The sequence below is a fragment of the Ursus americanus genome, chromosome 5 (genome assembly GCF_024610735.1).
Source record: "Ursus americanus isolate L20-20 chromosome 5, mUrsAme1.1.p, whole genome shotgun sequence".
Taxonomy (NCBI): Eukaryota; Metazoa; Chordata; class Mammalia; order Carnivora; family Ursidae; genus Ursus; species Ursus americanus.
Window position 1 is genome coordinate 82886589 of NC_142131.1, and position 26824 is coordinate 82913412.

The 26824-nt window shown below is 37.5% G+C and overlaps 2 protein-coding genes across 2 annotated transcripts; one reads left to right on the forward strand and one right to left on the reverse strand.

Moving 5' to 3' along the window:
- The first annotated feature begins 733 nt into the window (after positions 1 to 733).
- Positions 734 to 1687, forward strand: LOC123780164 (olfactory receptor 6M1-like). The gene has a single exon (XM_045778950.2). It carries the CDS (start codon positions 734 to 736, stop codon positions 1685 to 1687), a length of 954 nt encoding a protein of 317 aa, XP_045634906.2.
- Positions 1688 to 23560: 21873 nt separating this feature from the next.
- LOC148110172 (olfactory receptor 6M1-like) lies at positions 23561 to 24469 on the reverse strand. The gene has a single exon (XM_087862467.1). The coding sequence runs from the start codon at positions 24467 to 24469 to the stop codon at positions 23561 to 23563; it is 909 nt and encodes a 302-aa protein (XP_087718593.1).
- Positions 24470 to 26824: the final 2355 nt, after the last annotated feature.

The following is a 26824-nucleotide window of genomic DNA, read 5'->3' on the forward strand; positions in this document are numbered from 1 at the left end:
CTGTGGCTCTCGAACCAAACAGTACCATTGACTTGGAGCTGGAGTCTGTACACTCTGTGTGTCCTTTAGACATCTAGACATCCCAGATCTTATAAGACAAACACTGAAAATAAATTGTTTTTATATTTAGAGGTACCAACTAAATATTTCATTGGAGTATTTTGTCAGAACACTTACATGATAAAATTCTTAGTGAGAAAACATGTAATTATAAATTTATCACACCTTCGCAAAGATTTGTGGAAAATAAAAAGGAAAGAAGCTAATTTTTTAAAGATATTTATTTATTTATTTATTTACTTATTTATTTATTTATTTATATTTGTTGATGAGCAAGATAGAGAGATAGAGAGAGAGAGAGCTTTAGCAGGGGGAGCAGCAGATAGAGAGAGAGAGAGCTTTAGCAGGGGGAGCAGCAGACAGACGGAGACGCAGACTCCCCACTGAGAATGGAGTTCCACATAGGACTAGATGCCAGGACTCTGGGATCATAACCTGACCCAGAGACAGATGCTTAATACACTGAGCCACCAGGCATCATAAAAAGCTGGATTTTTGAGGGATATGTTATACCAAATTATAATATCTGTTGTCTTGATCAACTTTGCTAGAAAAAAATGTTGCTAAAATAATTTCTTTTAAATTTCTTTTAAATTTCCTAATTTAATGAATGATTCACCATACTTTTTTTTTCTCTGCTATGACTCTCTTTATAGTAAAAAGAGGCATAAACATGGAAAGAGGCAATTGGACATTGGCGACTGAATTTATTCTTGTAGGGATGCCAACAACAAGAGCCCTTGGGGGCCTCCTGTTCTTTATTTTTTTATTGGCCTATTTGATTACAGTCCTTGGAAACTCCCTCATCATTACCCTGATTCTCCTGGATTACAGGCTTCACTCACCCATGTATTTCTTCCTCAGCAATCTCTCTTTCAGTGAAGTATTAACTACCACCTGTGCTGTTCCCAAGATGCTGGCAGGCTTCCTGTCAGAGAGAAAGACCATTTCATTTGGTGGATGCCTCACCCAGTACTATTTCTATTTCCTTTCTGGATGCACCGAGTTCATCATTTTTGCAGTCATGTCTTATGATCGCTATGTGGCCATTTGCAGCCCCCTCCAATACCCTGTGATTATGACCAGCTCACTCTGTATGCGTCTTGTTATCCTCTCATGGGTGGGTGGCTTTCTCCTCATTCTCCCAACCACTGTCCTTAAGGCTCGGCTGCCATACTGTGGTACCCATGTGATCGATCATTTTTTCTGTGACAGTGGACCCCTCGTCCATTTGGCTTGTGCTGACATCCGTGTCATTGAACTCTTGGACTTCCTCACCTCTCTTGTCCTACTCAGCTCCCTCTCCCTCACCGTGGTCTCCTATGTTTACATCATCTCCACCATTCTGAAGATACCCTCAGGACAAGGTCAACGCAAAGCCTTTGCCACCTGTGCCTCTCACTTCACTGTGGTCTCCATGGGCTATGGGATCTCCATTTTTATCTATGTCCGGCCCTCCCGGAAGAGCAGCTTGCATCTTAACAAGGTCCTCTTTATCCTCTCTAGTGTCATCACACCACTCCTGAACCCCTTCATCTTCAGTCTACGGAATGAAACCATGAAAGATGCACTGAAGGACAGCTTGGCCAAGGGCCAGAATTTCCTTAAGCAGTTGAGGTCCAAGTGAGGTGATCTTTGAGAACCATCTTATTCCTGGTATCCTCAGCTTCATCAATGATACTAGGAATGTCCCATGAAATATGTAAATTAATGATAGTGTGAGTTATGAAAGTATTTTATACTGATAATAAAATGTTCTAGATTCCTATGCATGTTAGAGTTTGAAGATTTTGTTTCAATAATTAAAATTTTCATTTGCAGGTGGTAATAAATGTAATGGCTGGTAGGACTAATAGAAGTAGTAGTATTCACTAAGAACTTGATTTCAGATATCACTTGGATGGAAATGCATATTTATATGTAATAGATATAGAAAAAAATATTTTAGAACACTTCTGCAATCAAAACACATGCAGATACACAGGAATTCCAACTCAGAATAGGATTTAAATGTTTTAATGGGCTGAAATTTTATCTTACATTGGAGTGATGTACACTTTACTAATTTTTCTTTATTACTCATTTCAGTTCAATTTTATTTATGTCATTTCCATTTAGATTAAAAGCTTCTAAAGAAAGTACCTAGAGTTATATACGTTCCACAGTTTCTTCAAGTACAAGTATTTCATAATTCAGTGTTACTGTTAGGAAAATCTACTACACTTACTTTAAGGGAAGGACTACACAACAGATGATAATTAAAGAGCAAATCCATGGAACGAGCAAGTAACAGATACGTATTTATCAAGGACAAAGAGTGGAACATTTTTTACATAAGCCAGGAAAAAATCATTTGGCAACTGGTAATATTAGAAATTCTGCTTTAGAACAATCCATGCTCATATATGCTCCACAAAGTTTCTGTACATCTGAGCTGCTGATTAGAGATAGCAGAAAAATGGGGAATTGAACATGAAGACAGATTGAATTATCTTAATTGAATTATCTTAATTGAAGAATAGAGGGGAAACAAAGAAAGATGAGTAGCACCAAAGGGAGACTTGTCACAATTTGACGTGCTTTATTCTATGTGTATTTATACTTCCAGGGTAGAAACAGGTGAACTATGGGAAAAAGTATGAAGAAATAGTGATTGAATAATCCCCAATTCAGATTATAAAAGTGACAGATTTCCATAAAGGAAAAAAAAAGAATAGCAAAACTCATACAAGATCTTTATAAAGTTAACAACAACTAGTCATATACTAGCCAAACTGTTATAAACCTCTACAAATGATAAATTTTGCAAGTAAATACAGGAAGAAAGGGCTTATTTAATACTGAACAAAACCACTAAAAGTCATTACTGAGTTTCCATCAAAATGTGGTAGACAGATGACAACAGAAAGACATGTTTTAAGGGCTGAAAACATAAAAAAGAAAGAAAGAAAAATAAAGACAAACTCTGGAGTTTAAACATCCATATGCTTCATGAATTATGGTAAAATAAGGGTTTTCCTGATTAATATAAAACACACAAAAAAAGCAGAAATAATTGATCACCAACATATGTAGATGACAGGGATGTTAAAGGATATATTCAACCTGATGGGAAATTGTTCCACATTGGAATTTGGCTTCATTAAGTTCAGAAAAAGCACCAGAAATGGTTAATAAGCTGGCAAATATGAATGATTTTGCTTTCTGTTCATCATGCCATTTAAGAAAAAAAAGTATAATCATAAAAAGCATATGTCTTAATATGCAAAACAGAACTAATATATATAATAAAAGTTGACTGATGATTATTATATTTGTAGAATAGGAAATAGGAGAAGGAATTGTAAGCAGGTTACAGGAAGTGAAAACTAGAAATCTCATATTGGTTTTGGATAGAAGAAGAGGCAAGGAGGAAATATGGAGTGTATGGTGACACCATTTAAATAAATGACAGGGAACACTAAAGTAATGTGTCCTAAAAAATAAAAATAAAAAGTAAAATAATGTGTCATTGATGAAAAAGGGAAAAAAAGACAGGAAAGGATAAACTGAGGAACAATAACAGTAGCAATCAGGATGAAGGGGAAATAAATAATTAGGTAGATTCAAACTCTGAAGCAAAAATTTAATTAAATAAGAATGGAGTTAAAGCACCAACACCAAATAAAGGCAGAGCTTGTCAATTGGATAAAAAAGAACTTTATTTATTGTCTTCAAAGATCTAAAGAAATATATACATAAAAAATAAAGTATAGAATAAAGAAGATATTCTATGGGCATAGTGAGCAAAGGGATAATGGAATAACCAGTGATATGAACAAAATACATTTCAAGGTGAACATTATTGCAAGAAGTAATCAAGAGTATTACTTGATGGAAAAAGGAGACAGTTAGTAGAACATCATAATATTCCAAATTAGGTAACAATGTAACAGAGCATCCAGTTCATGAAGCCAACATTTATAGAACTTCAAGGAAAACTCACTGATCCACAAACCTAGTAAGAGAATTTAATATGCTCTCTCTCAGGGATTGATAAACACTAAGTAATTATCAGTAAAAAATATCAGTAAGCATATAGAACTTGTAAACACTATCAAACAATTTGATGCTACTAAACAGTAAAACAACACACTATCTTCAGAACAAACTTTTTATTCATAGAGGAGGAAAAATTGTCCTGTGTCCAATTAGGGTCTCGGTCTGGTGCTAAGAATTAACTCTACATAAACCAGATTAACAGGAGAAAAGTGTACAAGTTTCATTGAATTTTTACACACACATGAGAGCCTTCATGAGACACTGAAGATTTTATGTAATGACCAGAGAAGGAAAATTCTAGGTCTTTCAAAAAATGGAACAATATGGGGTGCCTGGGTTCCTCAGTCATTAAGGGTCTGCCTTCAGCCCTGGTCATGATCCCATGGTCCTGGGGTCCCTGTTCAACAGGAAGTCTGCTTCTCCCTCTTCCACTTCCCCTCCTGGTGTTCCCTCTCTCTGTGTGTCTCTTTCTGTCCAATAAATAAATAAATAAATAAATAAATAAATAAATAAATAAATAAAATCTTTTTAAAAAAGGGTGAAACCATATGATAATTGTCTTTCTCTGCTTGACTTATTTCACTTAGCATAATCTCCTCCAGTCCTGTCCATGTTGCTGCAAATATTGGGTAAGCATTCTTTCTGATGGCTGAGTAATTAATATTCCATTGTATATATGGACCACATTTTCTCTATCCATTCATCTGTTGAAGGACATCTCAGCTCCTTCCAGAGTTTAGCTATTGTGGACAATGCTGCTATGAACATTGGGATGCATAGAACCATATGATCCTCTCAATTGGTGCAGAAAAAGCGTTTGACAAAATACAGCATCCTTTCCTGATTAAAAAATTCTTCAGAATGTAGGAATAGAGGGTACATTCCTCAATTTCATAAAAACCATCTGCGAAAAGCCCAAAGCAAATATCATTCTCAATGGGGAAAAGCTGAGAGGCTTTCCTTAAGATCAGGAACATGACAAGGATGTCCACTCTTGCCATTATTTTTCAACATAGTACTAGAAATCCTTGCAACAGCAATCAGACAACAACAACAACAACAAAATAAAAGGAATTCAAATTGGCAAAGAAGAAGTCAAATTCTCTCTCTTCAGATGCAGATGACATGATACTTTATATGGAAAACCCAAAAGACTCCACCCCCAAATTACTAGAACTCATACAACATATTAGTAATGTGGCAGGATAGAAAATCAATGCTCAGAAATTAGTTGCATTTCTACACATGGACAATGAGACTGAAGGAAGAGAAATGAGGGAATCCATTCCATTACAATAGCACCAAAAACCATAGGATATCTCAGAATAAACGTAACTAGAGAGGTAAAGGATCTATATTCTAGAAACTACAGAACGCTGATAAAAGGCATTGAAGAAGAAACAAAAAGATGGAAAAACATTCCATGCATATGAATCAGAAGAATAAACATAGTTAAAATGTCTATTCTACCCAGAGCAATCTACACAAAATATTGCTACATTTGTTTTCTATTTTCATTTTCTTTTCTATATTCTCTTCTACCACCTTCTCCACTTAGTAATCTAATTTCTGTTCATAAATATGAAGACCTTCAACTCTGACCCTTCTTTTTTTTTTTACAGATTTTATTTCTTTATTTATTTGACAGAGATAGAGACAGCCAGCGAGAGAGGGAACACAAACAGGGGGAGCGGGAGAGGAAGAAGTAGGCTCATAGCGGAGGAGCCTGATGTGGGGCTCGATCCCATAACGCAGGATCACGCCCTGAGCCGAAGGCAGGTGCTTAACCACTGTGCCACCCAGGCGCCCCAACTCTGACCCTTCTAGCTGACTTAAATTCCAAATTTATTTGTCCTCCTAAAATCATCATATACACACTTGGTTTTTCATTAGGCACCTAAAACTACACATTTACAGAATAGTGTTATATTTCTCTTCCCAATATAGTATTTTTCTCACATCATTCACCAATCCATTCTTTAATCCATTCATACTTTTTTACTGAGGTGGTCTTACAGGAAATGGGCTCAATATTTTAGATCCAGTATTAATAGAACAAACATCATTCCAGGTCCCACATAACGTTTACCTTTACCTTATTTAATTAAATAAGAATGGAGTTAAAGCACCAACACCAAATAAAGCACCAACACCAAATAAAGTTTACCTTATTTATCAGGCCCCTGGGTGGCTCAGTTCTTAAGCGTCTGCCTTTGGTTCAGGTCGTGATCCCAGGGTCCTGGTATTGAACCCCACAGTGTCCTCCATGCTCACTGGGAAGCCTGCTTCTTCCTCTTCCACTCCCCCTGCTTGTGCTCCCTCTCTTGCTCTCTCTGTCTCTGTCAAATAAATAAATAAAATCTGTCAAATAAAATAAATAAAATCTTCAAAGTTTAGCTTTTGGGAAAACTGATATTACAAATTAATGCATATATTATGACTTTACAGATGCAGTAAAAGTATAATGGATTTGCATAGAGACTACTGTAGCTAAGAATCTGGTTATGCTTATAGAAGAAAGGATATATTCAGGTTATGTGAGGCTTTAGACTGGTAAACGTGGTAGAATGTAGTGAGAAAATTCCAGGCAAAGAGAAATTAGATGTACTAAGTATATGTCGAAGAATTTAAAGATATGTAAAGAACTAAACAAATTCCAATACAGATGGCTAGGGAAATGAGACAGAGAACAGGGACCTAGAAGAAAGAGAAAATGATTACAAAGGGCTACCAAAATTTTATAATTCATCCTAGATAATATTATGTAATATAAAATATAACCAATTATTTGATAAGGATAAGTTTATTAAACACTGAATGCAAGAACAGATTATCATGGGTTTCTATCTAAATTACCATATATCTGCATGATTAGAAACCATCAGTCTATTGATTAGGTAACCTATAAGTATAGTTTCTGTTTCTATATATAACCACTTCTCTTACCTGTAAAAAAGATAATATGTCATAATGGAATATTTTAGGAGAACATCACTGAATATTTCAGGTTTCCCTCCTTTCCCCTATGATCCTCTGCAGTATTCCTTATGTTGGCTAATTGAATTTAAATAAAAACAAAACAAAACAAAACAAAACAAGATTTTCTTTTTTTCTCATTTCAATCGTCTTTTAAAAGAATATTATTTTTTTAATTTGAAATCAATTAGGGTCCCCTGGTGACTCAGTTAGTTAAGCATCTGCCTAGGATCAAGCCCCTTCATCATGGACTCCTTGCTCAGTGGGGAGTCTGCTTCTTCCTCTCCCTCTACCCTTTTCCTGCTCTCTCTCCCTCTCTCTCTCTCTCTCAAACACATTAATAAAATATTTCAAAATAAAAAATAAAATCATATTATTTTCAGAGGTAGAGCTTAGTGAATCATCAGTTGCATATTCAAACATTTCTTAAGTACAGAAATACATTTTCCCTACTCTATATTCAAAACCACAAATTAACATATGTGTGAAATTTTAACACATTTATGTCTTTTCACTCTAAGTTATAACCTTTGATGCAAGCAGCATTTCTTAGTGACTCAGAATGTGTAAGCACTCAATATGTTTTTGTAATTTACATTGAAATAATAACTGATAATATATAAGCTCAACTTTTAATACCTTTTAACACTTTATATGGTTTATCTAATATAGATTATATAAGCTAAATGGGCAATAAAATCACATTCCTCATATTATTGTTATAAGGGTAAGAGAGATAATATGTGGAAAAATTTTTACAAAGTGCTTAGTACATAACTTCAAAAAATACAAACCCTTACGCTAATTGTGATAATGATGTTAAAAATACCAACTTTGTTCCTAACTCAATAACCGTAAATTACAGTGTATACTTTTATTAATTCATTGTGGTCTCCAGTACATCCATAGAAGTAGCTATTTTTTGGGGGGTACATATTTTATATAATTTTTTTTACATTGTTAAACTTGGGAGACCTACTTCTTGTTTAATTATATATATATATATATATATATATATATATATATATATATATATATATATATATATATATAATTTTTTCCCCTTGCAGAACACTTATCCATGAAACCCTGCCTCCAGGAGAGAAGCAATGATGAACTCAGGCTTTAACCCTCTTTCCAAACTGCAGTTACTTAGAGATATGATCCTAGAAATTTCATAGTCTTGATTGTCTTACCTACAAGGCAAGGGGAGAAGACCCATCATTCCCAGACTAAGCTGTTATAAAGTATTCTATAGTCATCAATGTATTCTCTGCTCTTTGTTTCTCAGAATTCTAAGACTGTCAGAAAAAGCAGCAACAACAACAAAAACAGCAACAACAACAGCTGATTTACAGAAGTGATTCCGACTATGGATCTCATCCAAACCATGTAGCTGTAACAAGGGAGACACTTTGTTCATTTCTAAGAAGATTAATGTACACATTAATATGAAGTGTGAGGCATACTTCTTCAGGTAAGTAGAGATGTCACAATACATTTAACCCTTGAACATTTATCTTAGTATTTTTCCCCAATAATACATTGTCTTCACTAGCTTACTTTATTGTAAGAATACAGTGTATAATACATATGGTCAAGTTTCATTTTTTTTGCATATAGCTGTCCAATTTTCCCAGCAGCATTTATTGAAGACACTGTCTTTTTTTCACTGGCTCTTTTTTTTCCTGCTTTGTCAAAGATTAGTCGACCATTGAGACGAGGGTCCATTTCTGGGTTCTCTATTCTGTTCCATTGGTCTATGTGCTGTTTTTGTGCCAGTACCATGCGGTCTTTCTGATCATAGCTTTGTAATATAGCTTGAAATCAGGCAACCTGATGCCCCCAGCTTTGTGTTTCTTTTTCAACTTTCCTTGGTGATTCAGGGTCTTTTCTGGTTCTGCACAAATTTTAGGATTGTTTGTTCCAGCTCATTGAAAAATTTCATTGGTATTTTGATGGGAATGGTGTTGAAAGTGTAGATTGCTCCGGGTAGCATAGACATCTTAACTATGTTTATTCTTCTGATCCATGAGCATGGAAAGTTTTTCCATCATTTTTTTTTCTTCTTCAATGTCTTTCATCAGTGTTCTGTAGTTTCTAGAGTATAGATCCTTTACCCTTCTGGTTAAGTTTATTCTGAGATATCTTGTGGGTTTTGGTGCTATTGTAAATGGAATAGATTCCCCAATTTCTCTTTCTTCAGTCTCATTGTTCATGTATAGAAATGCAACTGATTTCTGATCATTGATTTTGTATCCTGTCACATAACTGATTTGTTGTATGAGTTCTAGTAATTTTGGGGTGGAGTCTTTTGGGTTTTCCATATAAAGTATCATGTCATCTGTGAAGAGAGAGAGTTTGACTTCTTTGCCAATTTGACTTCCGTTTATTCTTTTTTGTTCTCTGATTCCTGTTGCTAGGACTTTAAGTAGTATGTTAAATAATAATGGAGAGAGTGGGCATCCTTGTTGTGTTTGTGATCTTAAGGAAAGGCTCTCAGCTTTTCCCGATTGAGAATTATTTTAGCCATAGGCTTTTCATTGCAAGTTTTTAAGAAATTGAGGAATGTACCCTCTATCCCTACGCTCTGAAGGGTTTCAAGCAGGGAAAGATGCTATATTTTGTCAAATGCTTTTTCTCCATCAATTTAGAGGATCATATGGTTCTTGTCTCTTCTCTTATTAATGTGATCTATCACACTGATTGATTTGTGAATGTTGAACCACACTTGCATCCCAGGGATGAATCCCATTTGGTCCTGATGGATAATCCTTTTAATATACAGTTGGATCCTATTAACTAAGATCTTGCTGAGAATTTTTTGTGTCCATATTCATCAGGTATATCAGTCTGTAATTCTCCTTTTTGATGGGGTCTTTGCCTGGTTTGGGGATCAAGGTAACACTGGCCTCATAGAATGATTTTGGTAGTTTTCCTCCTGTTTCTATTTTTTGAAACAGCTTCAGAAGAATAGGTATTATTTCTTCTTTGAACATTTAGTAGAATTCCCCCAGGGAATCCGTCAGGCCCTGCACTCTTGTTTTTTCAGAATGTTTTTGATCACTGCTTCAATCTTTTCTTGATTAATTGATCTGTTTAGATAATTAATTTCTTCCTGTTTCAGTCATGGTAGTTTATAGATTTCCAGGAAGGGCATCCATTTTTTCCAGCTTGTTTAATTTATTGTCATATGGTTGTTGATAATAGTTTCTATTGATGTTTCTATTTCTTTGGTGTGGATCTCTCCCCTTTCATTCATAATTTCATTAATTTTGGTCCTTTCTCTATTCTTTTGAATAAGTCTGCCCAGTGGCCTTTCGATCTTATTTATTCTTTCAAATAACCAGTTTCTAGTTTTGTTGATCTGCTCTACTGTGTTCCTGGTTTCTAATTCATTGATCTCTGCTCTAATCTTGATCAACTGCCTTCTTGTGCGTGGGTTAGTCCTGTTCTTCTGTTCCAACTCTGGCTTCTTAAGGTGAGAATATAAAGACTGCCTTTTAGATTGTTCTATTAATTTGACTGAGACTGGGATGGCTGTGGATTTTCTGCTGTAGACCACCTTTGCTGTGTCCCGTAGTTTTTGGACTAATGTGTTTTCATTGTCATTGGTTTCCATGACTTAAGCAATCTTAAGTTCTTCTTTAATTCCCTGGTTTACCCAATCTTTCTTGAGCAGGATGGTTCTTAGTTTCCAAGTGTTTGAGTTTCTTCCAAATTATTCCTTGTGATTGAGTTCAAGCATTGTGGTCTGAAAATATGCAGGGAATAGTCTCAGTCTTTTGGTATCAGTTGAGACCTGTTTTGTGACCCAGTATATGGTCTATTCTGGAGAAAGTTCCATGTGCATTCGAAAAGAATGAGTATTCAGTTGCTCTGGGGTATAGTGTTCTGTATATATCTATGAGGTCCATCTGGTCCAGATTGTCCTTCAAAGCTCCTGTTTCTTTGTTGATTTTCTGTTTAGATGATCTGTCTATTGCTGATAGTGGAGTGTTGAGGTCCCCTGCTATTAACGTATTTTTATCTTTATGTCTCTTTATTCTGGTTAGGAGTTGGCTTGTGTATCTAGCTGCTCTCCTGTTGGGGGCATAGATATAATTTATAATTGTCATATTCACTTGTCGATACAACCTTGAAGAATAATATAGTGTCCTTCTGTATCTCTAACTGCAGTCTTTAGCTTAAAATCTAATCTGTCTGATATGAGAATTGCTACCCAAGCTTCCTTTTGAGGTCCATTGGCATGAAAAATGGTTCTCCATCCCTTCACTTTCAGTCTGGATGTATCTTAAGGTTGAAAATGAGTCTCCTATAGACAGCATATGGTTATGTCATGTCTTTGTATCCAATCTGGAACCCTGTGGCATTTTATGGGAGCTTTTAGGCCATTCACATTGAGAGTGATTATTGAAAGAAATGATTTTAATGATGCCATGTTGCCTGTGGAGTATTTGATTCTCTAGATTGTAAATTTCTGCTCTGTATCACTCTTGAGGTTTTTTCACTTTTATAGGTCTTTTCACTTTACTATTTCTTGCAGTGCTGGCTTGGTGGTCACATATCTTTTTAGTTTCTGCTGGTCTTGGAAGCTCTTTGTCTCTCCATCCATTCTGAATGGTAGCCTTGCTAGATACAGGATCTTTGGCTGCATGTTCTTCTCACTTAGTGCTCTGAATATGTCTTGCCAGCATGTTGTAGCATGCCAGGTCTGTGTAGACAGGTCTGATGTTTTTCTGATGTCCCTCCCTCTGTAGGTGAGGATTCTCTCCCCCCTGGCCACTTTCAAGTTTTTATCCTTGGATCTGAGATTTGCAAATTGTTCTATTATGTGATGTGGTGTTAGTCTGTTCTCATTGATTTTGGGGGGGCAGTTTCCTCTCTGCCTCTTGGACAAAAATGTTTGTTTCCTTCACCAGATTGGGGAAGTTCTCAGCTACAAGTTGTTCAAATATTTCTTTTAGACCTCTCTCTTTCTCCACCCTCTTGGGGATGCTGATTATTCTGACATCGGAATGCTTCATTGAGTCAATAATCTCCCATATTCTGCATTCTTGAAATTGGAGTTTTTAAGCCAACTTCCCACTTTTTCCTTCTTTTCTATCATTTCATCTTCCAACTCACTGATTTGTTCTTCTGCCTCATTTACCGTGGCCATCAAAGCATCCAGCTTAGACTGCATTTGTTTCATAGCATTCTTAATTTCTGCTAGATTTGCTCTCATTTCCTCCCTTAGAGAGTCTATATTCTCGTTAATATTTTCCTTAATATTTTTTCAAGCCTACACATCACCTTGACCATTGTTACTCTGAACTCCATATCTGACAATTTAGTTATATCCATATCCATTAGCTCTGTGGCAGAGGCCACAGTCTCTGTTTCTTTCCTTTGTTGGGGGTTCCCCATCCTTGTCATTCTGATGAGGAGTGGTTGTGGGGATGTACAGAGCCCAAATTATTGACCAGGACCCAAGCAATGTGCACTTGCTTTATAGGGACCTTAGGAATGTGGACTTCTTGATTTTTCAGCCTGCCTTCTGGGGGAGAGGACTGCTGCACTGATACTCAGGCAAATTTGTTTGGGTAGAGTTGTCCTGTCCCCTGTAGGGGTGGGGTGGGGTCGGCACAGTGTCAACAGTTTTTTCTGGGCTTTTTTTTTTTTTCCCAGTGATTTTTAGTTTATTTTTTTTAATGATTTTTTTTTATTATATTATGTTAGTCACCATACAGTACATCCCTGGTACATCTCTTCTTTATTGGCGTTTTTTGCTTGTGACAACTTAGTTTCCATTTCCAAGTTCCCCACTTGCAGAAGATCTGTCATTCTTTTGCACAAGAAATTACAGTAGCACCTCTAATATTCTTTTGCACAGGAAATTACAGTAGCACCTCTTGGCATACCTGTGCAAATTCTCCAGAAGGCATCTTTACTCCAACAACTGGAAACGCATGTCCTGCTACCCTGAGTTCAGTACATGAAAACATACCCAGGAAGGAATCCTCCCATGCCAGCCTTGCCACTGACATGACCCAGCCTCAGCCCTGGACTGACTACAGGAGACACCCCAGAAGAAGTGACTTTTGACCCAGTGGACTCAGGTTTATTTGCAAAATAAGGGTGTGCTATTCTTTTTAGCCATGATTTTAGTGTACTAAAATTTGTAATTGGGCTAAATTAGTTAGTAATGTATCCCTTATAAACTGTAGAGTATATATGGATATTTTTATTTTCTTTTTTAATATTGGTAATTTGTGATTTATTTATATATTATATATATATATGATATATGATGTATTTTATTTTTTCATAGAATCAACATTTATTTGGCTTCAATTCCTCTATTCTGTATATGTTTACTACTTCATTTTTATATTTATTCATATTACTGTTTTCTGTTACCTACTTTTGGTAAAATATGCTCTTCTGGTTATATTAGATGGAAATTTGCATAATTCATTTTGCCTGTTACTGTGATGAAAGCATTTGAAGTTATAATTTCACCATGAAATCCTACTTTAGCAACATGCCGCAAATGTTGTATTTTGCTTTTGTTGTCAATAATAAAATACATTCAAGGTGTTTTCTATGATGTTGTTTATTTTTTCTTACACCCAAGGTGTATTTAGAAATGTTTACTTAATTCCCAATTCTTTGGGGAGTTATTGGATTCTATTTTAACTCCAATATTAGAAAATGTGCTTCATATGATTTATTTCTTTTGAACTACATGGAGAATGAATTTGCAGATCAGCTTGTGCTCTATCTTGATGAACTTTCCATATTCACTTCCTAAGAGCCTGAAGGTATTAGGCACATGTCACTCCAAAATGTGCCACTTTGGTATGTTGATTATTTTAAGTTAAATGCACTAAGAAACAACAGGTGTGGAAAGGGCATTCGGATCGTCTCTTTTTATTCTTGAAAACCGGAGATAAAGCTCCGTGTGAAAGGTGTACTCCTGTACCAGGAAGAAGGGAGACATCCTCATCACCAGAAACAGGGGATTTAGGATTGAAAGGCTGTATAAACATACCTTGTTAATTCTTCACCATTGACTGACTACCTGTAGCCCAAAACCCCGTGCTTTGCAAATTCTTCAGAAATGTATTTTTCCCTTTTTGGAAAGACAGAATTTTCCAACTCTTGTCACAGCTTGGAGTCTTCATTGTTTTATGAAGTCTCCCATGTTGTGTAAAAATTCAATGAAAAGTGTATGCTGTTAATCTGGTTTATGTCAAGTTAATTCTTAGACCAGCCAGAGACCCTAAGAGGGCATGGGACAATTTTTCCTCCTCTATGAATAGAATATCTATTCTGAAGATACTGTGTTGTTTTAATGTTTAGTCACATCAAATTTTTTGATAGTGTTTAGAAATTCTGTATGCTTACTGATACTTTTTACTGATAATTACTTAGTGTTTAACAATTACTGAGAGAAAGCATATTAAATTCTCTTAGTAGGATTGTGGGTCAGTGAGTTTTCTTTGAAGTTCTATAAATTTTGGCTTCATGAACTAGATGCTCTGTTACATTGTTACATAATTTGGAATATTATGACGTTCTTGAAACTGTCTCCTTTTTCCATCATGTAATACTCTTGATTTCCTCTGACAATGATGTTCACCTTGAAATGTATTTGCTTCATATCACTGGTTATTCCATTGTCCCTTTGCTTACTATTCCCATAGAATATCTTCTTTATTCCATACTTTGGTTTTTATGTGCATCTTTCTTTAGAGTGCATATTTGAATAATATGTAAATCAAGTCGTTTTTTATCCAACTGATAAAAGCTCTGCCTTTATTTGGTGTTTGATGCTTTAAGTCTATTCTTATTTAATTAAGTTTTATTTCAGGTTTTGAATCTAACTAATTACTTATTTTCCCTTCATCCTGATTGCTACTGCTATTGTTCCTCAGTTTATCCTTTCCTGTCCTTTTTTTAAAAAAATTTATTTTGGTTAATTACACATTCTTTTACTTTTTAGTTTTATTTTTTAATGACACATTATTTTAGCATTCCCTGTCATTTCTTCTACATGGTGTCACCATACATTCCATATTTCCTCCTTGCCTTTTCTTTTATTCAAAGCCACCATGAGATTTGTAGGTTCCACTTCCTGCGCTCTGCTTACACTTCCTTGTCCTATTTCCTATTCCACAAATATAGTGATCATTAGTCAACATTTTTTAAAGATTTTATTTATTTATTTGACAGAGAGAGAGGCAGCATGGGAAGGAACACAAGCAGGAGGAGTAGGAGAGGGAGAAGCAGGTTTCTCACCTAGTACTGAGCCTGAAGTGGAGCTCGATCCCAGGACCCTGGGATCATGACCTGAGCTAAAGGCAGACATTTAACGACTAAGCCACCCAGGCGCCCCACATTAGTCAATTTTTTTCATCTACATTAATTCTGTTATTGCACATTAGAGAATTTTATGCTTTTTATGTTTATGCATAGTCTCCTGCATTTTAAAGGGCATGATGAACAGAAAGCAAAATCTTTCATTTTTGTTAACTTATTAACCATTTCTGGTGCTTTTTGTTGAACTTAATGAATCCCAATTCCCATGTGGAATAATTTCCCATTAGGCTGAAGATATCCTTTAACATCCCTGTTATTTACATATGCTGATGATCAATTATTTCTGCTTTTTCTTTCTTTTTTTTTTCACACTTTAATAATGATTTTTTATTATATTATGTTAGTCACCATACAGTACATCCCCGGTTTTCGATGTAAGGCTCGATGATTCATTAGTTGTGTATAACACCCAGTGCACCATGCAGTATGTGCCCTCCTTACTACGCATCACCGGTCTATCCCATTCCCCCACCCCACTCCCCTCTGTAGCCCTCAGTTTGTTTCTCATAGTCCATAGTCTCTCATGTTTCATTCCCCCTTCTGATTACCCCCCCTTCTTTATCCCTTTCTTCCCCTACTGATCATTCTAGTTCTTATGTTCCATAGATGAGAGAAATCATATGATAGTTGTCTTTCTCTGCTTGACTTATTTCACTAAGCATTATCTCCTCCAGTGCCGTCCATGTTGTAGCAAATGTTGAGGACTCATTCTTTCTGATTGCTGAGTAATATTCCATTGTATATATGGACCACAACTTCTTAATCCAGTCATCTGTTGCAGGGCATCTCGGCTCCTTCCATGATTTAGCTATTGTGGACATTGCTGCTATGAACATTGGGGTGCATATGGCCCTTCTCTTCACTACATCTGTATCTTTGGGGTAAACACCCAGTAGTGCAATGGCTGGATCATAGGGTAGCTCAATGTTTAACTTTTTAAGGGAACTCCACACTGTTTTCCGGAGTGGCTGTATCAACTTGCATTCCCACCAACAATGTAGGAGGGATCCCCTTTCTCCACATCCTCTCCAACATTTGTTGTTTCTCGCCTTGTCTATTTTTGCCATTCTAACTGGCGTAAGGTGGTATCTCAGTGTGGTTTTGATTTGAATTTCCCTGACAGCTAATGATTTTGAACATTTTTTCATGTGTCTGTTAGCCATTTGTATGTCTTCATTGGAAAAGTGTCTGTTCATATCTTCTGCCCATTTTTTGATTTGTTTATTTGTTTCTCATGTATTGAGTTTGAGAAGTTCTTTGTAGATCTTGGATACCAGTCCTTTATCTGTAGTGTCATTTGCAAATATCTTCTCCCATTCCGTGGGCTGCCTCTTAGTTTTTCTGACTGTTTCCTTGGCTGTGCAGAAACTTTTAATCTGGATGAAGTCCCATAAATTCATTTTATCTTTTGTTTCTCTTGCCTTTGGGGATGTATCATGAAAAAGGTTGCTTTGGCCGATGTCGTAGAGGTTGCTGCCTATGTTCTCCTCTAGAATTTTGATGGATTCCTGTCTCACATCGAGGTCTTTCATCCATTTGGAGTTTATCTTTGTGTATGGTGTGAGATAGTGGTCAAGTTTCATTCTCTTGCATGTAGCAGTCCAATTTTACCAGCACCATTTATTGAAGAGACTGTCTTTTTCCCACCAGATGTTTTTTCCTGCTTTATCAAATATTAGTTGCCCAAAAAGCCGAGGGTCCATTTCTGGGTTCTCTATTCTGTTCCATTGGTCTATGTGTCTGTTTTTGTGCCAGTACCATGCTGTCTTTGTGATCACAGCTTTGTAGTACAGCTCGAAATCCGGCATTGTGATGCCCCCAGCTTTGTTTTTCCTTTTCAACAGTTCCTTGGAGATTCGGGGTCTTTTCTGGTTCCATACAAATTTAAGGACTATTTGTTCCAGTTCTTTGAAAAACGTTCTCGGTATTTTGATCGGGATAGCATTGAAAGTGTAGATTGCTCTGGGTAGCATGGACATTTTAACTATGTTAATTCTTCCGATCCATGAGCATGGAATATCTTTCCATCTTTTTATGTCTTCCTCAATGTCTTTTAAGAGTGATTTATAGTTTCTAGAATAAAGGTCCTTTACGTCTCTGGTTAAGTTAATTCCAAGGTAACGTATGGTTTTTGGTGCTATTGTAAATGGGATGGATTCCCTAATTTCTCTTTCTTTGTTCTCGTTATTCGTGTACAGAAATGCAACTGATTTCTGAGCATTGACTTTGTATCCCACCACGTTACTGAATTGCTCTATAACTTCTAATAGTTTGGGAGTGGCTTCTTTTGGGTTTTCCATATAGAGTATCATGTCATCTGCGAAGAGAGACATTTTGACTTCTTCTTTGCCGATTTGAATACCTTTGATCCCTTTTTGTTGCCTGATTGCTGTTGCAAGGACTTCTAGTACTATGTTGAATAATAGTGGCGAGAGTGGGCATCCTTGTCGTGTTCCTGATCTTAAGGGAAAGGCTTCCAGCTTTTCCCCATTGAGAATAATATTTGCAGTAGGCTTTTCATAGATGGCTTTTATGAGATTGAGAAATGTACCTTCTATTCCTACACTCTGAAGGGTTTTAATCAGGAAAGGATGCTGTATTTTGTCAAATGCTTTTTCGGCATCGATTGAGAGGATCATATGGTTCTTGAGTCTTTTCTTGTTGATATGATGTATCACGCTGATTGATTTGCGAATATTGAACCACGCTTGCATCCCAGGTATGAATCCCACTTGATCGTGGTGGATAATCCTTTTAATGAACTGTTGGATTCTATTAGCAAGGATCTTGTTGAGGATTTTGGCATCCATATTCATTAGGGAAATCGGTCTGTAATTCTCCTTTTTGAGGGGTCTTTGCCTGGTTTGGGGATCAAGGTAATATTGGCCTCATAGAATGAGTTTGGTAGCTTTCCTTCTATTTTTTGAAATAGCTTTAGGAGAATAGGTATTATTTCTTCTTTGAATGTTTGGTAGAATTCCCCAGGAAAACCGTCCGGGCCTGGAGTTTTGTTATTTGGAAGGTTGTTTATCACTGACTCAATTTCTTCATAATTAATTGGCCTGTTTAAGAAATCAATTTCTTCCTGTTTCAATCTTGGTAGTTTATAGGTTTCCAGGAAGGATTCCATCTCTTCCAGATTGCTTAGTTTATTGGCATATAGCTGTTGATAAAAATTTCTAATAATCCTTCCAATTTCAATGGTGTTCGTCGTGACCTCTCCTCTTTCATTCATAATTTTAATAATCTGGGTCCTTTCTCTTTTCTTTTGGATAAGTCTTGCCAGTGGTTTGTCAATTTTATTGATTCTCTCAAAGAACCAGCTTCTAGTCCTTTTGATCTGCTCTACTGTATTTCTGGTTTCTGCTTGATTGATTTCAGCTCTAATTTTGGTCAACTGCTTCCTCGTGCGTGGATTAGGCCTATCCCTCTGTTGCTGTTCCAGCTTCTTGAGGTGAGAATATAAAAACTGCATTTTAGATTTTTCTATTCTTTTGAGTGAGGCTTGGATGGCTATGTATTTCCCCCTTAGGACTGCCTTTGCAGTATCCCATAGGTTTTGGACTGTTGTATTTTTATTCTCATTGGTCTCCATAAATTGTTTAATTTGATTTTTGGTTTCCTGGTTTATCGAGTCATTCCTGAGCAGGATGGTTCTTAGTCTCCAAGTGTTTGAGTTTCTTCCAAATTTTTCCTTGTGGTTGAGTTCCAATTTCAGAGTGTTGTGGTCTGAGAATATGCAGGGGATAATTTCAATCTTTTGGTATCGGCTGAGACCTGTTTTGTGTCCCAGAACATGGTGTATTCTTGAGAATGTTCCATGGGCATTAGAATAGAATGAGTATTCTTTGGTTCTGGGGTGTAGTGTTCTATATATATCTAAGAGGTCCAACTCGTCGAGTATGGCATTCAAAGCCTTTGATTCTTTGCTTAGTTTTTGCCAGGGTGTTCTGTCTATTTCTGAGAGTGGAGTGTTGAGGTCCCCTACTATCAATGTATTTTTATCTATATGTCTCTTTATTCTGGTTAAGAGTTGGCTTGTGTATCTTGCTGCTCCCCTGTTGGGGGCATATATATTTATAATTGTCATATCCACTTGTTGAATACTTCCTTTAAGAATAATACAGTGCCCTTCTGCATCTCTAACTATAGTCTGTAGTTTAAAATCCAGTTTATCTGATATGAGAATTGCTACCCCAGCTTTCTTTTGAGGTCTATTTGCGTGAAAGATGGTACTCCATCCCCTTACTCTCAGTCTGAATGCATCTTTGGGTTCGAAATGAGTCTCTTGTAGACAGCAAATGGATGGGTCATTTCTTTTTATCCAATCTGCAACCCTGTGGCGTTTAAAGCAAGAATTTAAACCATTAATGTTCAGGCTGAGTACTGAGAGATATACTTTTAATTCTGCCATGTTGTCAGTAAAGTCTTTGTTTGTATTGGCTGTGACTTTCTGTTTTGTATCACTCTTGGGGCCTTTTTACTTTTATAGAACCCCCCGTAATACCTCCTGTAGGGCTGGTTTCGTGGTTACAAAATTGGTTAGTGACTGTCGATTCTGAAATGTCTTTATTTCTCCATCAATTCTGAATGACAGCCTTGCTGGATAAAGGATCCTTGGCTGCATGTTTTTCTCTGAAAGAGCTTTAAAAATGCTCCCCCAACCCTTTCTCTCATTCCAGGTCTGTGTAGACAGGTCTGACGTAATTCTGATGCCTTTGCCTTGGTACGTGAGAAATTTCTTTGCCCTGGCCGCTTTCAATACTGTATCCTTGGATCTCATATTTGCGAAATGCACTATGACGTGACGTGGTGTAGGTCTGTCATGGTTGAGCTTGGGAGGGGTCCTCTCTGCCTCTTGGACAGGAATTTTTGTTTCCCTTGCTAGATTAGGGAAGTTTTCAGCTACAATTTGTTCAAATATCTCTTCTAGGCCTCTGTGTTTCTCCACCCTCTCGGGGATGCCGATGATTCTAACATTGGATCATTTCGTTGAGTCAGTAATCTCCCGTAGCCAACATTCGTGGGCGTGGATTTTTTTAAGACCATCTTCTATTTTTATTTTTTCCTCTATTAACCCATCCTCCAATTCACTAACCCTTTCCTCCGCTTCCGTGACCCTGGCCGTCAGAGCCTCTAGTTTTGCCTGCATTTGGCTCATAGAATTTTTAATTTCTGTCAAATTCGCTCTCATTTCCGCCCTTAGGGATTCTATATTCTCAGTAACCTTTTCGTTAATAGTTTTTTCAATTCTACTCATCATTTTGACCATCGTTACTCTGAATTCCATTTCTGATAATTTGGTTACATCCATAGCCATTATTTCTGTGGCAGAGGCCACAGAATCACTGTCTTTTCTTTGCTGGGGGGGGCTTCTCCTTCTTGTCATTCTGATGAAGAGAGGTTGCGGGGTTTCCAGAGCCCAAAATTATTGACTGGGTCCCAGGCTGTGCCCCTTGTTTTATAGGTATCTTAGAGATGTGGGCTTCTTCTTTAAAGATTTTATTTATTTACTTATCTGAGAGAGGGAGACAGACAGTCAGCAAGAACGGAACAGAAGCAGGGGAGTGGGAGAGGAAGAAGCAGGCTCCCAGCGGAGGAGCCTGATGAGGGACTCCTTTCCGGAACGCTGGGATCACGCCCTAAGCCGGAGACAGGCGCTCAATGACTGCGCCACCCAGGTGCCTTGGGTTCTGGGCTTCTTGATTTTTCAGCCTGCCTTCTGTGTTCTGGGGGAGGGGCCTGCCGCGCCGATACTCAGGCAACCCTGTTTGGTTAGAGTCTCCGTGTCCCCTGCGAGGGAGGATGGGGATGGGCACTCTCTGAGCCGGTATTTCCAGGCTTTTGTTCTCTGGCGGCTTTCCCTGGCGGTTGGCTATGCCTCTTCTGAGAGTCAGAGCAGCAGAGGCTGCATTGTCACAGAACAGAGGGATTGTGGCCAGTTCTCCACTGATGTTCTGGCCACTTTAACTCTGTTACTGTTGGTGCTGCTCAACCCTGCAGCATCCCGGGATGTGAGCACCAACTCGGCGTCCCTGCCCTCACTTCCAGGGCTGGGGCGTCTCTGTCCTTTGTGTTTCTAATGCCGCCAGCCACCGGCCGCCCCGCACGCTCCTGGGTCTCCCGGTCTCAGTCTATGCCCGGTGAGCACACCTCGATTCCGGAGTTTCGGGAGAAGCCTGGTGGCGCGCGCACCCGGTTCAGGGTCTCAGTCTGCTGTTTCGCGGGTGCCGACCGCGAGTCCGCCCGCTCCCCCGTGCAGGTGGCCCGCCAGCCGCCAGCCACCCCGCGCACGCTCCGGGAGTTCCCGGTCTCAGTCTGGATCCCGTGAGCACACCGGGATTCCGGTGTTCCGGGAGATGCCTGGTGGTGAGCATTCACGGCTCACCGGTCTCAGTCCGCTCTCTCGCGGGTGCCCTCTGTGAGTCCGCCCGCTCCCCCATGCAGGTGGCTGCCGCTTCCAGGCGCCCAAACGCGGCGGCTCCCTCTCCCTTCCGTTTATCTTCCGATATCTGTGCACGGTTTACAGCTCCCCTCTTCGTACCTCAATACTCAGCGCTGGAGATGTTCATTTGTAGAGATCCAGATGCATCATCCTGCGTCTCAGGCTGATTCCGTGGTTATTTAGGCTGGTCTGGTACCTATCCAGCTCGACTCAGGGGACCGGCTGAAAAAGGGGTCCCCTACTCCTCTGCCATCTTAACTCTCACCTGCTTTTTCTTTCTTTAATTTTAATCAGGAAAGTCCTTATTTTTCATAATTTGTGAAGCATATGGATGTTTGAATTCCAGAGTTTGTCTTTGATTTTCATTTGTTTTTATTTTTTCAGCCCTTAAAATGTGTCTTTCTGTTGTCATCTGTCTACCAGATTTTGATGGAAACTCAGTGATGACTTTTAGCTGTTTTGTTCCATATTCAATAAGCCCCTTCTTCCTGTGGCTACTGGCAAATTTTATCTTTAGAAGAGGTTTATAACAGTTTGAGTATTATGTGCTTAGATGTTGTTAACTTTAGGAAGTTTGAGTTAACAATCTCTTATTTTTTTTTCTATTTGTGGGAATCTGTCCCTTTTTAAAAATCTGAATTGGGAATTATTTAATCACTATTTCTTCATACTTTTTCCCATAGTTCATCTGTTTCTACTCTGGAACTATAAGCACACAAGGAATAAAGCATATTAAATTGTGACAAGGCTCCCTTTGGTGCTACTCATCTTTCTTTCCGTGTTTCCCTCCATTTTTCAGTTCAGATGATTCATCTGAATCTGTCTTCATGATCAATTTCCCATTTCTCTGCTCTCTCTAATCAGCTGCTCAGATGTAGAGAAAACTTCCTGGAGGTTATATAAGCATGGTTTGTTCTAAAGCAGAATTTCTAATATGACCAGTTGCCAAATAATTATTTCCTGGCTTATGCAAAAATATGTTCCACTCTTTGTCCTTGATAAATCCATATCTGTTACTTGCTCCCTCCATGCATTTACTCCTTACTTATCATCAGTTGTGTAGTCCTTCCCTTAAAGTAAGCATTCTAGATTTTCCTGAAAGTAACACTAAATTATGAAATACTTATACTTGAAGAAACTGTGGAACATATACATCTTTAAGTACTTTATTTAGAAGCTTTTAATCTAAATAGAAATGACATAAATAAAATTGAACTGAAATGAGGAACAAAATTAGTAATGCATGTGTCATTCCAATGTAAGATACAATTTCAGCCCATTAAAACATTTAAATCCTATTCCAAATTGGAATTCCTGTGTATCTGCATGTGTTTGTGGTGCAAATGTGTTCTAAAATCTTTCTTTTCTATATCTATTATACATGAATATGCATTTCCAACCAAGTGACATCTGAAATTGAGTTTTTAGTGAATACTACTACATCTATTAATCCTACACACCATTAACTTTATTATCACTTACAAATGAAAAAATTAATTTTTAAACAAATTTTTCAAAATCTAACATGCACAGGAATCCAGTATATTTTATTATCAAGTTAAAATACTTTCATAACTCACACTATCATTAATTTACATACTTCATGTGACATTCCTGGAATGACTGATGAAGCTGAGGTTCCCAGGAGTAGGATGACTCTCAAAGATCATGTCATTTGGACCTCATCTGCTTGAGGAAGTTCTGGCCCTTGGCCAAGCTGTCCTTCAGTGCATCTTTCATTGTTTCATTCCGTAGACTGAAGATGAAGGGGTTCAGGAGTGGTGTGATGACAGTAGAGAGGATAAAGAGGATCTTGTTAAGATGCAAGCTGTTCCTCTGGGAGGGCCGGACATAGACAAAAATGCAGATCCCATAGCCCATGGAGACCACAGTGAAGTGAGAGGCACAAGTGGCAAAGGCTTTGCGTTGACCTTGTCCTGAGGGTATCTTCAGAATGGTGGAGATGATGTAGATATAGGAGACCACAGTGAGGGAGAGGGAGCTGAGGAATAGGACAAGGGAGCTGAGGAAGTCCAAGAGTTCAATGGCATGTATATCAGCACAGGCCAAGTGGAGGAGGGGGGCACTGTCACAGAAAAAGTGATCGATCACATTGGGGCCACAGTATGGCAGCCCAGTCTTAAGGACAATGGATGGGAGAATGAGGAGAAAGCCACCCACCCATGAGAGGATAACAAGACGCACACAGAGTGAGCTTGTCATAATCACAGGGTACTGAAGGGGGCTGCAAATGGCCACATAGCGATCATAAGACATGACTGCAAAAATGATGAACTCAGTGCATCCAGAAAGGAAGTAGAAATACAACTGGGTGAAGCATCCACCAAATGAAATGGTCTTTCTCTCTGACAGGAAGCCTGCCAGCATCTTGGGAACAGCACAAGTGGTAGTTAATACTTCACTGAAAGAGAGATTGCTGAGGAAGAAATACATGGGTGAGTGAAGCCTGTAATCCAGGAGAATTAGGGTAATGATGAGGGAGTTTCCAAGGACTGTAATCAAATAGGCCAATAAAAAAATCAAGAACAGGAGGCCCCCAAGGGCTCTTGTTGTTGGCATCCCTACAAGAATAAACTCAGTCACCAATGTCCAATTGCCTCTTTCCATGTTTATGTCTCTTTTTACTGTAAACAGAGTGATAACAGAGAAAAAAAACAGCATGGTGAATCATTCATTAAATTAAAAAATTGAAAGAAATGTAAAATAAATTTCTTTAGCAACATTTTTTTCTAGCAAAACTGATCAAGGCAACTGATATTATAATTGGGTATAACATCCTTCAAAAATTCAGCTTCTTATGATACCTGGGTGGCTCAATGTCTTAAGCAACTGCCTCTGACTCAGCTTATGATCCCAGAGTCCTGGGATTGAGTCCTGTGTGGAACTCCATTTTCAGTGGGGAGTTCTCTTCTCCCTCTGCCTGCTGCTCCCCCTGCTTATGATCTCTCTCTTTCTATCTTGCTCATCAACAAATATGAATAAATAATAAGCAAATATTCTTAAAATAATCAACTCCTTTCCTTTTTATATTATGTAAATCTTTACAAAGGTATGTTAAATTTATAATTACAATTACATGTTTTCTCAATGAGAACTTTGTCATGTAAATGTTCTGACAAAATACACCGATGACATATTTATTTGGTACCTGTAAATATAAAAACAAGTTATTTTCAGTGCTTGTCTTATAGGAACTGTGATGTCTAGATGTCAAAAGGACACGCAGAGGGTACGGACCCCAGCTCCAAGTCAATGGTGCAGTTTGGTTCGAGAGCCACAGTAGACAGTGTGCAGACATGGCAGCCAGATTTTCCCACCTGTGACTCTGGCACTCCAACTGCCAGTTAAGGTGGAAAAATATGTGAATTAGCTTATCCTCCTTTGTATATTTAATATTACCTTTTTATGTTTTTATTTAAATTCCAATTATCTCTATAGATTTCAACATATCCTTCCTTTGTAGCCCTTCTTTTTCATTGCACTGTACTAAATCCTGTCAAACTGAATCTCTTCTTGAAACTTTTGTATTGTAAAGAATTATACAATAATTTGTTAATATTTAGAAGAGTCTTGATAATTTTTCAATTATTTTTTTTTAAAGATTTTATTTATTTATGTGACAGAGAGACAGCCAGAGAGAGAGGGAACACAGCAGGGGAAGTGGGAGAGGAAGAAGCAGGCTCATAGCAGAGGAGCCCGATGTGGGACTCGATCCAGGTACGCCGGGATCACGCCCTGAGCCGAAGGCAGACGCTTTAACGACTGCGCTACCCAGGCGCCCCTATTTTTTGAATATTATATTCGATGGACAAGGTAATGATTACAGGTTTGTGTCTGAATTAGTTACAGAAAAGGAAAAAAAAAACTTACAATGACTTGGGAGAAGAAGTACACAAAGAATCCTCAGGTTTGAGAAATAATCATATAAAAAATAAGCATAATAGTATATCTAGAGGTACATAATGTAACTTTGACAGAAGTCAGAGTTACCAAAAAGACTTCATACACACACACACACACACACACACACACACACACACACACACACAAATTGGGTTAAAAATAAACATAATTGTCTTTCGCAATAACAAAGTAAACAAAAAACAAAACAAAAAAAAAACACAAGAAGCATTTTGAAAATAATAATCATAAATCTGAGCAGTAAGAGTTTACCAATAAATATGAATATATTCCATGGTACTGTTATACATCTAGGACTGTAATATAAAACCAATACAGTTTGTCAGAAACACACACAACCTAAAATGGCTCAAGATGTAATATATGCATTGGTATAAATATTTTAGGAAACACTTGTGAGAAACTAAAATATGTGGTGTCATATTAATGGTAGAAAAATCATTATCAAAGCAAGGGACACAAAATTAGATTTAAAAATGGATCAAAATGTCATGAAACTATATGACATGAGAGATCACATCAAATTTAAGGCAGACAACTCTTAGAAGCAGTAATGAAAAAAACATGGTAACAAGAGAATTTGACACATTTTCTGTATTTTTCAGAGAGAATTAAATAGTCAATCATATGAGCATTGTTAAGATAAAGTAATTAAAAAATAAATTATAGGAAATGTCTGTAATATTATGAATGGAATAAGAGAACAAATCCCCTAATCGGAATCAATACTGCAATTATTTATGTCTAAGATTCACTTACAACAAAAGGTAGGATTAGATTTTAGTTCAAAAACAGCCAAAATATCTAAAATATAATCTCTAACTTTTGAAGAGTCTATTTTTAAGCAATACAATAAATATGATTTCACAGTATCAGCTAGTATACTAGACAGAGGAAAACCCTGTAAGATAAATCTCCCAACATTATAAATGCCCACATGATTATTTTTAATTCATTGCCTAGAGTAGCTGTAAGGAAAGAATCTTAACTGAC

Excerpts from the sequence above, each read along its gene's own strand:
- LOC123780164 (XM_045778950.2), top strand. The coding sequence starts at position 734 with ATGGAAAGAGGCAATTGGACATTGGCGACTGAATTTATTCTTGTAGGG.
- LOC148110172 (XM_087862467.1), bottom strand. The coding sequence starts at position 24,469 with ATGCCAACAACAAGAGCCCTTGGGGGCCTCCTGTTCTTGATTTTTTTA.